The sequence below is a fragment of the Ctenocephalides felis genome, unplaced genomic scaffold (genome assembly GCF_003426905.1).
Source record: "Ctenocephalides felis isolate EL2017-DRISC unplaced genomic scaffold, ASM342690v1 CF-g0.4_SCAFFOLD_03571, whole genome shotgun sequence".
NCBI lineage: Eukaryota > Metazoa > Arthropoda > Insecta > Siphonaptera > Pulicidae > Ctenocephalides > Ctenocephalides felis.
The window spans coordinates 21,703,945-21,718,459 of NW_020539725.1; the positions used below are offsets into that span (position 1 = coordinate 21,703,945).

A 14,515-nucleotide genomic window follows, 5' to 3' on the forward strand; every position below is an offset into this window, starting at 1 on the left:
AACGTGGATATTTTTTTTTTACTTTTCTTTCAAACGGCTTGGCTGATCGTCGCGCAAAATTGATAAACACTAGTTCTAATCAAGAATGGCTTTTAAATTATTGTAATCGGTCCAGCACTTTTTGAGAAAACGTCGATTAACGGCGAAAAATCTGTTCACATACACACACACATACATACTTTTTCCTAGTTTGGTCTTTTTGATGAAAACATAAACTTCTCCTTCGGGAAGTTAATGAAACAACACAACTAACAATGTAAATCAAAGACTGAAAGATTGAATATATTGCCTCATAAGCAAAATAAAAATGCTTATCAGTTGACAAGCGAAACTAAGATTTTATTTTTTAAAACATTTCGTAGTGTTTCAAGTTTTGTTTTTGTTCTAGTTTGATTTGCTAAATGATAACACACATAAAATGTCAAAACGTATCATGGAAAAAAAATAGTTTTCTTTCAACCGTTTTTTTATTCGACAAATGGGCTTCTACTTATTTTGAATATATATGGACTAGAGCTAAATATGAAGATCCAATCCTATATAATAACAAATAACACACATTAAACAAACAACTATTGTAGAAATATGTTTTTTTTTGCTATTTTTCAAAAGTTTGTCATCTGGTATTTCTACTCTGTAGGCGGGGTAAAATGGGACGGCCGGAGAACTAATAGATTGAATTGACTTTATATTTCGAAGGGATTTGTTACGAAATAACAACTACATTTATCAATTCAAAATACAAATTTTATGGATACATTTTTTATAATAGTATCTTTTCAGAAATATTCATCAGCAAAGTTGGAAAAACTATTTATTTAATTTATGTTTTTTACAATTGCTATTTTTAACTTAATTTACTTTTTTATGTACGATTTTTCATTGTTTACACCTTAGCCAAGGTAAAGATTTAGTTGGTCCTTCTTACCCCACCCACTAGCTTTTATAGAGGTAATATAAAAAACTGTCGAATCCAACTCAAAATTAATAATTCATCTTAAAAAAAACAAATAAGTAACGTATACCTAATCTTTTTCCCTATACTTTCAAAGATTATTGCTAAAAAATTTCAAACTTTTAAATATATATATATATATATATATATATATATATGTATATCTGAATAAATATATATTTTATATTTATATACAGTGAAGGCTTATTTTTCGATATGAATTTTTATTATATAACACCGATAGCAGTATTGTCGCACCGCTACTTCTCATAGTTCAGACAAAGTTTTGGCAGGATAACTTTATGGACAAAAACTTGGCAAGGTTCTGAGATTTTTCAGATAAGCTGAATATAAATTTATTGGCACAAAGGCCAAAAACTTTTTACAAGGTGACGTTTTCAGATGTTCGCGCGAAATGATTAAACGATATAATAATTGCGGAATAATGGAGAATACTTATCGTTGATTTAAAACTCATTAATAAATAATATATATATATATATATATATATATATATATATATATATATATATACGATCATGTGGAATTTACTTTACATTTACTATATTTTTCAACATAATAGCAATTCCATGCAAACGTTTTATCTATATTAAATCCATTTTAAAACTATCTACATTAAAACTATTTAACTTTCAAATGTACAGCTAAAAATAGATTTTGTTGAAATTCATTGAAAATTATTTTGAATGCTGAATGAATTTGAAACTGAATGTTTATTAATAAATTTTTATATTTCTTTCATTTATTGCTCTAAATATGATGCTTTCACATCATTCCATTAATATAATTATATGCTGTTTACAATTTCCAATGCTATTTACCATTTACGAAATATTAAGTGAAGTTTACTTGTAAATATGCAAAAAATAGCTTTTTGTTAAAATTCATTCAAGATTATTTATAATGCAAAATGAATTTGAAACTAAATGTTTATTTATATAGTTTCATATTTTATTCATGTTTTGCTCTAAATTTGATGCTTTCATATCGTTCCATTATTATAATTATATGCTGTTTACCATTTCCATTGCCATTTATCATTAACCAAATATTTTCACTGTAATTTCCATGTAAATTATAGTGACAATTTGACGCTCAAAAGGCTACCTATAGCGAATTGCGGTTCATTTTGTAATTAAAATACAAAACAATTAACAATTATATTCATACAAATATTATCTATTTATTTTCATAAATTATTTTGGCAATGTTATCTATATGCATAAATCTAAACATGAATCATCAACAAACAATATTATATTTATATTTAAATTAGTGTATTATCATAACGTTTTTGATTTTATCATATTACAAATTATTTGGTTTTTGATTTTATTTACTTTTCAATCATGAGATATTACAAGTTTCTATTTGAATGTTATTTATTCAGTAGCATCCAGCTAGGTTTTACAAAATTTATATTCATTGCGGCAGAAAAAAAATTATTCAAAATATGATGAATTATGTGATTATCTATTTACTACCTCAAAATTGTACCAAAACTCCCGATTTTTTTTCAGTTTTAAAAACGTTTCATTGAATGAGGTGATTTGCAGTGTACAAGTAATATATATAAATTTATTGTCCAAGGGTATTATACTCTCACAATATCATATACATATTGCATTAAATAATGCGATATACTATATATATATATATATATATATATATATATATATATATATATATATATATACATACCAAAAAACTCACGATTTTATAAAAAAAAATCTTTTCAATTTACGCGGCCGCGCAGCCTTTAAACATTTATAACTCTGTCAATTTTTGTGTGAAAGAAAAATAATAAAAAACAATAATAAGCTAGAAAGATCCCTTTGATTTTTATCTATATGTTTTTATACGTATCTTTTATTCTTTTTGAGATATAATGAAAATAAGTTCCATTTTTAAAAAAATTGAAGAAAAAAGTTTTTATAAAATCGTGAGTTTTCTGAAAATAGTTTGTACTAAAGTAGTGAATCTACTAGAATCCATCAAGATGTCTATAATGAAGTGAATTCTAGATGGAATGTGAATTACTTTAATTCTGGTGGAAATGGCGCTCATTAAACCATATGATTTAAAAGAAAAAAACTTTGTATATGCTTCTTATTTGCATCATAGCTCAGTCATTTTACACGCAAAAAACTTGTAACGGAACTCATTTTAAAGCTTATGTTGAGCACTATAAAACCCAATTTCACCGAAATGCATAAAATGTAAAACCTCGACACTAGATGGCTTTAAATACAACAATTAAATCTTGAACGAAATAAAAAACGACTTTGCTTTTTCAAATCTTGCTTAATATTTTTCCTAGAACACTTTATGCAACACCGATTTATTAAGATTTTTATTGAAATTATTTTGTTCATTACATGATTTTCGTTAAAATGTATATTTTAGGAGATATTTGCAAAAAAACGAAGAAAAACGCCAAAAATATATGAATCTTTAGTGGCTAGTAACTTGAAAAGTATTAGTTTTTTTTTGAAAAACTATGAAAGACATTTTTTTCTTATAATTAGTTCTTCTATCGATTTCCGATATTATTTTGAAAAAAATGTGATTACACAATTGAGAAGGGGGGTCATTCCCCCGGGGGGTGATGGCGCAACCCGAATTGTTTTCACTTTTGAACTTAAGGGTAAGATGAACCTAATTCCTAAATTTCATTCAATTCGGAGCACAATAAAAAAAATTCAGACCTAAAACGCTCCGTTTACTGCACTATTATCACATCAGTACTTATTATATTAGTAATTAGTGATCTTCTTCTTCTATATTGTTAAAAAAAAAATCACAGTTTTTTTTATAAACAGATCGCATATGAAAGCATTATAGAAAAAAAATTTAATTAATATATATTAATTAACTTACTACTATACATTTTAATTGAAAATATTTGTTAATGAGCAGAAGGATCTCGAAACCGTGATAGCTGTAACCGGTTGGATGGGCGCGTCTGTTCACCAGAACCAGAGGCGTTTAGCTCTGCAGCGTCAGCAGAAGCTGAACGAATATCTTTTAGAGCTAACTACTTGTTATTTTACACACAACGTAGAAATTGAGAAAATGATCTCCGAAATTGTGGTAAGAAAACGTCTCTTATACATTATACTATGAACTACTAAAAATAGGTCTGTTAAATTCTTTTTTGTTTAAATTGTTTAAACTTTAGTCCAATAGTAGTAATTTCATTTGGATCAAATTTATATTGAGCTCTTATACTAATTTTGGTGAACTTGTTTTTAATTGACTGTGCAATTTTCTGAACAACATACGAAAGTTTTACATTAGATTTAAAATGCTTGTATGAAAGCTATATTATGTATAGAAATAAACATGAAAGTTATTCAAATCAGATAAGGTCGCCAAATTTATCAAAGATATGATAACATCATTTGCGTATGCCAAATTATCTTATATCATCAATGTACATTCTGATATGTACACTAGTTAATTAGCACCTGCTTGTATCTCTAAACTTGCCTTATAATAGATATGTATATTGTATATATTGGATAGAGCAGGGCTTAAAGGTCTGCTGGCAAAATGTTCCACCACCATCATCTCAAAAACAAGCGAAATTCACTATTTTAAAGTAGAAGCTAAGAATGTGTAACCAGTCACCTTTGAATTGGTCGACGTTGCAATCAGGAGATAAATGGCCACGTTGTTATTTTTTTTAACAAAATTATTTTTGTTGTTGTTACTTTCTTTGTTATTAGGCATAGTTGTTTAGTTTAAACAATACAACAAAATACTTTTGTTATATATTTTTAAACATTGCCATTTTTCTCCCTATAGCAACGTCGTAAGAATCAAGGTGATGTATGGTTATACATCTTTTTACCTCTACTTACAATTATTGTTTTTAAAAAAATCTATACTTTACTACCGGTGGTATACCTTTTTACTCTTGAACTTTTAAGCCCCGTTCTGCCCTATTTGTGTATATATATATATATATATATATATATATATATATATATCCCACTCTTCCATTAAACCGGCGTGTCTACACTGCGTTGTACTTTTAACCTTGAACAGTGCCCACAATGCAATGCTATCAACAACATCACGCTCCTCCCATTTCTCGTTTGTTAATATAATAGTAATTTATTATTTTACACAAATTTAGTGTTCAATCAATTTTACATCATAATTAATGTTTTCTGTTGTTTTTCCTGGTTTGGTATGTATAATTTCCTCCTTTTATATATTTATATGTTTTTTAGATTACTGAATAAGACACACATCAAGTGTCAAAACGTTTTTTAATTAGACGTTTGGGCTGCAAATATTTATATATATATATATATATATATATATATATATATAATAAATATTTACTGTGACCAGTTCCATTTCTATATTCGTCGTCAATATCAAATGATCAGATATAGTAGTTTATGAAATATTGTTTTTTTTTCGCCAACGATATTTACTCGCGCAGGTATATTTTACCTACATACGTATCTAAAGTATCGTCGATATAGTATATGTATTGATTTGCGGCGAAATATATAAACGGAAGGGTTTTCTGAGTGGCCCGAGGGTCGCACCGTGCATAAGCAAATACTCCATATCGATGGGCTCAATACACACCCTAAACCACTTTATAAGAATTTCCACAAATTCATTACCATGTTTGTGTTACCATAATTAATTCAATGTTTTTCTTATAATATTGTTAGAGGGAAATATTTGTTTATATAAATATTTTGAACCATGCCTATATTGAATTACCAATCAGTATGGATTTAATCCAGTCAGTGACTCAAGGGATCAGGAATTTTGTCGAGTGCGAAAGTTTTTGTCTTCCAAAAATTTGTAAAAATTGTAAAAATTGTAAAAATTGTAAGAATTAATCTCAACCAAAATATCTAAAATGACTACGTGTACTTGCTAAAAATTCACGAAAGAGACATCATTCATAACGTCAATTTTTTCTGAGCAGCAATTCGCCAAAACGACGCTGACAGCGGAGCGCGGTTCATTTTTCGTGGTGTGTCGAGATGAGGGCGATAACTTGGTGGCGGATCTGTTTGACGAAGGTCTCGATCAAACTGGAGGATCGTTGCACAAGAAAAAAATGAAGATAAGGTTTTGTAATTACAATTCTACTTCTACAAATAAAAAGAAACGATCAGTTTTCCTCCTTTCGAAATTGCAAATGTCAACCAATATTTTGCGCAGGCACAAGACTGCTGATTTTTTTGCTAACCTTATTTCTTTGTAGTAAGTTAGAAGCTATATATATATATATATATATATATATATATATATATGTGTGTGAACTTCGAACAAAGATTCCAAAAATTAATAAAAAACAAAGTTTTTTTTTAAAAAAATCATTTTTATTGCCGATTTTATTATTTTCATTTTGATTATATTGTCATATTTTTGTAATGTTATCTCTTTCACAATTTTAATAATATATGAAAATCCACAATTTTCTACTTTTCTTGAATATATTATTTTTTTAAATCTTATCAAACTCATGTTTCTTGACAAATATCCTGAAGATAGGACGTTTCTAGTTCCGAAACATCAACTGTAAATAAATAAAAAAATGTTTTTTTGAAAAACTTTTTTGTTTTTTATTACTTTTTGGACTCTTGGTTCGAAGCTCTACAAAATATTTATTAAAGTAGAAACTATAAGTAATCACACATTTGAGAAAAAATGCAACTAATTACAAAAACCATTTTATCCATACATTCGTAAAAAATAACATATGAGATAAAGACATGCTGAGATAGTTTTTGCAAAATAGTGCTATGTCACTTTGTTTCTTGTAGAAGTGTGTCATTTTCAAAATCAACATTCTATCCAATTACAATGAAATTGATCGAAATTATTAGTACCACACGTTTATTCATTTTAATAGAAATAATTGCAATAATAACAAATAAATCCAAAAAATAACATGATAAAACCTACCTCAAAATAAACTTTGGACGGCGCGATACATTTTACAATGACGCTCAACATCTGACAAGACTGTGATTATTTCTTTCTCACTACAACATTTTCGCTAATTAAATAAAAATTATGCGAACTTAAAGAATTCATACTTTCAGTTAAATCACAAAAAGTTACAAACAATTTAGTACATTTTTACAGTTTAATCATTATTAAATTATAGGGAGAGCATTTTCTATTATTTCAAGATAGAAAACACTGTCCTACAATGCATGTTGGATATATATCCTATTTTTCTTCTTTTCCATCCATTTTATTTGATCAAATATTTAGTTTATTTTCTATACTGTTTGTCCTCTGTATTTTCATTTCTAAGCAAGGAAATTGTAAAGTGTAACAAATACTGTGGATAAACTACATTCATCTTCAACAAACGATTGAAAATTATTGTATTATTTCTGAACAAATGTGCACCAAGTAGGGTAGACTGGGTGCAGTTAAACCAATTTAAATTTGATCAGCAATAATTTTGTTAATTATTAGTAATTGGTTACTTGGTGAAAAAGTAAATCAAATAGCAGTTTGAACTTTTATCTGCCTAAAAATAATGCAATAGTGTCCTTAAAAATGATGAATTAGTTATAGCATCAAATCAAACAGAAAATGGGCACGTGTCACAACCGTCAACATCCCGAGGACGGTTGTGACAGCGGTTGGGGAAACACCACAATGGTTGAACGTCTTTTATTGTTTGAAATATGTTGGTAACATAATACATTAAAATGATTTAAACGAAGCTAATGAATATAATATAAACATGTTATTAATGAAGTTAACAAAAAATGTACTGATAGGATGATGATGATGCCGGTTGTGAAATCTTTTTTTCTAGCATTGCTTTTTTCTTTTTCTTTCTCTTTATTATTTTTTAATCAAATTAGATTTTAAGAATTAGAAATACATAATCTGTATATACATATATGTATATACAGATATATAATATATATATATATATATATATACATATATATATACATATATATACATATATATATACATATATATATATATATATATATATATATATATATATATATCTTCTATATATATAAATATAAGTCGGGTTTTCTTTCCTGACGAAATAACTCCAGAACGCACGAACCGATTTCGACAATTTTGCATTCGTTGGAAAGGTCTCGGGCTCCGCAAGGTTTATAGCTAAGAAAATTAGTGATGCATGGCATCGTGCCCTAATGCAAATTGCTGGAACTTCACGCACCGTAATTAAAAATTCGACTAATGACATTAGTGAGAATTATCAGAATTATGCTTGGTTAAGTCAACAAGCAATTCTTGCCGCAAAGAATAATGATATACACGCACTGAATTTGACCATTCAATCAAAAATTGCTGTCGATTTGGTGACATACCAATGATTCCGACTGGTCTTCCGTTTGACTTCAAACTATTGCAATTTCCAGTTCGCCTTGCGTTCGCAATAACAAGTCGCAAGGCCAATCGCTTAGTGTTTGCGGGATAAATTTCAAATAGATTATTTAGAAAATAATTGTTTTTCACATGGGCAGTTATACGTTGCCTGTTCACAAGTTGGAAAATCATCCGCTTTGTTTGTATTAACGTCAGACCAAAAAACAAAAAATGTGGTTTATCAAAGAGCACTTCAATGAAACGGATAATTTGCGGATTCACTTTCATTTACTTAGAGCAGTTCAACTAAAAAACACTCCATTTTTTAATCGAAATAAATTCATTGCTGTTATATAATAAAATCAAAATTTTCCCTTTCAAATATACAAACTAAAAATTTCTTCATCTTTCTCCATCCAAACCATCTGGTGGCGAAACGGAGTTCGTCGGGTTTGCTAGTATATATTTATATAGTATATATACGATTAATAGTTATTAATAAAAGAAATTGAACAAAAAAACTTACGTTTGGCACCTTAAAAGCCTTGCGATCTACAGCTCATGTTAATGTTGGGCGCTGACCGATTGCAATGATGGGTACTTTTTCAAACGAACATGCAATATATCTCTCCATTTAGACCTTATCTCAAAATTAGAAGCTTTTATATGTTATGTTGAAACCGTACCCAGTCTTCCTTACGGAAATAATCTTTCTACTGCAATAACCGCAAAATTCATTCATGTGTAAGTAACGAAAACGTACTCTACATTTATAATTCAACTAATCGAAATTTAATTTAGTCGTGAGTTCCATTTATATCCAAACCAAATACATTAACAGCAATAACATACCACTAAACTAATTCTACAGTCAAAACAACGTTCTAAAGTTGTGTTCAAAGAGAATCCACGTTTGGCTTTTTCACTCATATCACTTCAACCGTCTATTACTATATAGTAGGGGAGACTGGGTACCGTTGTCATCTTTTCTTATCATCAATAGTTTTCTCAATATACCAGTGAAAAAGTAAATTAAATCGTATTTTGAACATTTGTCTACGAGATAATACTAAGCATTCGTAGAATTCTAGCAGTTTTTAAATACGATGCATTAGTCATAAAATCAAATCGTACAATAAAAAGGCGAGTGTCACAAACGTCCACATACCCAGAATAGTTATGATAGGCATAAATATAATTTCAATAATAATAGCTATAAACAACAAAATGGCTTATAACGGATTTTATTGACAGAAATACGTAAACTTATGTTAAAGATGGGGATTGATTAGACCCTTTTGGAATAGTTTCTTGTATTTGATTCAATAGCTACTCCGAGAATTTTGTGAAATTCAGTATACTAAGAAACCAGCCGAGGTTATCTCCTTGTTTTTCTCTCAGAATCGGGTGCAGAGGAAGGAATTGACTCCAAAACCACAATAAGGAACACTGTTAGCAATTAATGAAAGTATTTATTCACGTTAATAACAGATACCTCTCGGTAAATACAACAAACTAACATGGCAAAACAAGTGAACATAGTAAATGAATAAACGAGAGAACCCATGAACGCAAATGATTAGCGCTTATATACAAATCTTCTTCTTTCCGAATTGCCAGAGATTTTGTATTGCCTGATTCTGACAAATGTAGTTTGTTCGTGCCATCTACCGTCTTTCTGGCGCAAACAACTTAATATAATAATATACAACAAAACACATTTTTTAGCAAAAGGTCCTAGTAAAAACTTTTTTTCTTGTATAGAATTTTTCTTGTCCTTTCTCTTTCGTTTTTTGTTTTAATTAAGTCAGATTTTTCCTTATTTGTGGTAATTTTTAGCCTTTTTTATGTCAACATTACATGTCACATGAAACAAAAACTACTTACTGGTAATCAACTATTAATGTTCACCTTATAGTAAAATAACAAATTGATATCTCTCTGTGTACAAGTAACAGTTATTAAAAAGTAAAATAAATAGAACAAAAAAATTACTTTTGACTCTTTAAAAGCAATGCGGTATACAAACCAAATTAATGTAGAGCGCTGATTTATTGCAATACTGGAAACTTGTTTGAATAAACATACTTCACGTTTCTCTCTTTGAAGTCTATTTCAAAATCAGCATAGCTTAGGGGGTGTTCATTAATCTCACGAGATTACAGTTATTAGTGAAATAAATAGAACAAAAAATTGACTTTTGACTCTTTAAAAGCAATGCGGTATACAAACTAAATTAATGTAGACCGCTGATTCAATGCAATACTGTAAACTTGTTCGAATAAACATACTTCATGTTTCTTTCTATGAAGCTTATCTCAAAATCAGCATAGATTAGGAGGTGTCCATTAAGGGGCACAACTAGTGTAACCGCCTAAAAAAAGTCACTTTTGCGAATTCATATTAAAAAAACTACTTTATCAATAATTTCAAAATTTTAAGAATATATTTATATATGTTTTAAGAATACATAGTAATTTTTGAAGGAAAAAATTAAATATTTTTTAAGTTATCGTCGATCTCCAACGGCGCGACAAAAAAAATGCCCCTCACTGCTGCAGTGATTCCGGCCTTCGACGTGAATAAAATTAATTTTTTTTTTTTGTTAAACTAGATAATATTGTCTGTAAAATGAACTACGATAAAGAAAAAAATGGAAAATTGACAAAATGGCGGCGTTTTTTAAAAAAATCGAATCGGTCGAATTTTACCTAAAATTTTCGTCGTTTTTGGACTGCCAAAATTCGATTTTTGATCCGATCAAAAAATCGATAGTTCATTTTACGGATAACTATATATAAAACATGTAAAAAAAAGTGATAGTGATCCAATCATTTGTTTTTGAGTAATCGCTGCAGCAAATTCGGAAAATGCTGTTTCGAGAAAAACGCGTTTAAAGATTGAATGATCGTTATACTATATACTATATTTATACTCTTAGAATGGCTGTGACTCAAAAACTATTTAAGCTATCGATTTAAAATTTTGGTATGTTATTTTTAAAGGTATAACCTATCGAACTATGAAAAAATTAAAAATTCGATTTTTTGAAAATTTCACACTAGTTGTGCCCCTTAATCACATGAGGCGTTTAGGGGGAGGGAGGGTTTGACAAAAAATCACAAAATATCATATGCGAAAGCGAGAGGTATAGTAAGATATCACGTGTATTTATTTTCTACCTGAATTTTTGAAAAACTCAAAACATTTTCAAAAAAAAAAATTAAAAAATTTTACAATTTTTTCTCGTAACTAAAAACACACGTAACGTTTGTTGAGTAAAGAGGGTAATTTTGAATATCACGAATCCCTAAAAAATCGATTACGTGATCACTGGACGCCCCTTACCCACCCAGTCTCCCCTACTATGAATTTTCAATAAATACGAGCGCCTGTAGACATTTTGAATTATACTATATCATACATGTATTATATAGTACCCACCTGATGCATATTGATACTTGGTATAATAGCCTGTCCCTAATACATACTTTCAAATAGATTCAATAAGGAACGTGACGTTGCGGGCGTCGTGGCGCGCACGGGACAAACCGTCAATATTCGTGATGCGTACGCCGACGCCAGGTACAACGTGGACAGCGACACCAAGACGGGGAACATAACGCGGTCCGTGCTCTGCACACCCATCATGAGTAAGGACACCGTACTAGGTGAGCCCAGAGAAAGTGAACTAGTTTTATTGTAATAACATGAAAGTTTACACACGTGCGGGTGCAGGATAAATACGGTGTAAATTGAACGTACTACAAGGGTTGGTGATCAAATATTTTTGTATTATTGGATCATTTTATATATGTACACAATCATACACATTTATGGGGGTACGCACTGGTGGGTTGCTTGCGTAATTTCTATAGCCAAAGGCGAGAGAAGGTCCATAACTAATTTATAAAACAAACTATTTACATCTGTCAGATCACTAATATGTATGTATATATATATATATATATATATATATATATATATATATATATATATTGATGAGTTATTTAGAATCGGGCAGTAATACCAAGTAAAAATAAATTAAAGTAGTTTTGATATACTTTATTTATCCATACGTTTCGGTCTTCATCGAGACCGTCATTCAGTGGAAAAAAGAAAATTAATTATACCGTACTAGGTGAGCCGAGAGAAAGTGAACTACATAGTTTTATTATTGTAACATGAAAGTTTACACACGTGCGGGTGCAGGATAAATACGCGGTGTAAATTGAACGTACTACAAGGGTTGGTGATCAAATATTTTTGTATTATTGGATCATTATATGTATATGTATATGTATATATATATATATATATATATATATATATATATATATACTGCTTCTTGCTAGTAACTGGTAGGTTGCTTGCGTAATTGCAGTAGCCAAGGGCGAGGGATGAATAGGGTTCATAACTAATTTAATTAATAAATCAACCTATTTACATCTTTCATATCACTAACATGTATATACACACACACACACATACATATATATATATATATATATATATATATATATATATATATATATATATATATATATACATAGGTTGTCAAATATCTCCCTTCCGCCTTTTTGTATTATAAACCAAGAGCAAAAAAGCGGAAGGGAGATATTTGACAACCTAATATATATATACAGGGTGTCCCAGACATTGACGTTAACCCGGATCGGGGTGACAGCATTGACCTGAAAAAAATTAGAAAAAGTAGTGTAGTTTGGAAATTATGAGCTGTTAAGTGCAACCTAAATCTTTGGTGTAGTATTAGTAATACTTACTAATTTTGTTTATTGAAATCATGAATAGCAATCCTAGGCCCACCAATCAAAAAAAATAATTGCCCCCAATTTTCAAGAATTAAGACTTTTTGTTGAACTAAGGTACTATATAAGGTACTATTATCACGTTTCGACTTGACGCCAAGGTCTGGGACACCCAGTATATATATATGCTTAAATTGATATTGACATATTCTTTGATAGGTTAAATGATCAATAAAAAACCCGAATTTCTTTAAAATTTTGATGGCGATTACTTTATTTAATTGACTGTAAACAATAATTATTCCGTCAGTATGAAAAATGAACAAAACAACCGTGTTTTGTATGGATACAATTTTTAATCCGCGAATTCGAGAGCACGTTCATACGTGAATCGTTAGTTTTTGGCAGAGAAAGGTCCAGCCGTATCGGAGATATGGAGCAAAAGTGCAAAAAATGAATATACGATTTATGCAAAGACATACCATCTGATTAGAATAATTCGAAATACAATCGATTTGTGTTGATGCGGAAACATGCTAGTTTTGGCAGAGACAGGTCTAGCCGCTTCGGAGATACAGAGCAGACTGCAAATGACAGTTTTTAAGAGGACGTAGCTTTCTATTCAATTGACTCAAACTACATTTTACTTTTTTGGACTGATGGCATAAGTGAAAAATTGATTACATTATTGCACAGGCAAGGCCAACTGTTTCTAACTTTCAGGAAAAAATTTAAAAAAATTACACTTGATGGTCTGAAGTAATCATTACAAACCATTATCGATTTATATACATGTAGATACTTTTATACACAGATGACAGATAGAGACAGGTAGACAGGTAGACAGATGGATAGGTAGATGAGTGAACAGATAGAAAGGTAGACAAGTAGGCAGGTTGACCAGTAGACTGGTAGGCAGTTTTAGTGGCAGACAGATAGACAAGTAGACAGGTGAACGGCTCGCAATGTATGCAGGTATAAAAGTAAACAAGTTGTCTTTTAGACATGTAGTCACTCAGACAGGTTGCAATTTAGACAAGTAGTTACTTACATACACAGTCTCTTTATCAGGTCGTCACTGAGACAGGTAGTTACTTAAACAGGTTGTCACTTAAACAAATAGACCCCTGGATAGGTAAACAAGTAGACGGTTTTGGTTGATTATATTTAACATATCGGAATTTACATTTCTCATGTACACATGTATTTATATGCAGAAACACTTTTAACCCCTACCATGAAAGTTCTCGGACTACAAAAGTGCTTAGTCAAATATTGATCAAGTTTATTATAAAAACAATGTGTTTTAGCTATAGTCTGAACCTTCATTCAGTGGAAAATTTACTTTTTTTGATATTAAAAATAGAGCACAATAATCCATGGTACAAGGATATGGTATGACAATATAATA

General features: G+C 29.7%; 1 protein-coding gene across 1 annotated transcript in view; it reads left to right on the forward strand.

The window, feature by feature from the left end:
* LOC113385798 (cAMP and cAMP-inhibited cGMP 3',5'-cyclic phosphodiesterase 10A-like) overlaps positions 1-14,515 on the forward strand; it is a 42,373-nt gene that overhangs the window by 14,244 nt on the left and 13,614 nt on the right. Inside the window, exons 5-7 of the mRNA XM_026623632.1 lie at positions 3,896-4,069; positions 5,940-6,085; positions 11,837-12,006. Of these exons, the coding sequence (XP_026479417.1) occupies positions 3,896-4,069; positions 5,940-6,085; positions 11,837-12,006 (490 nt within the window). The remainder of the gene's footprint in view (positions 1-3,895; positions 4,070-5,939; positions 6,086-11,836; positions 12,007-14,515) is intronic.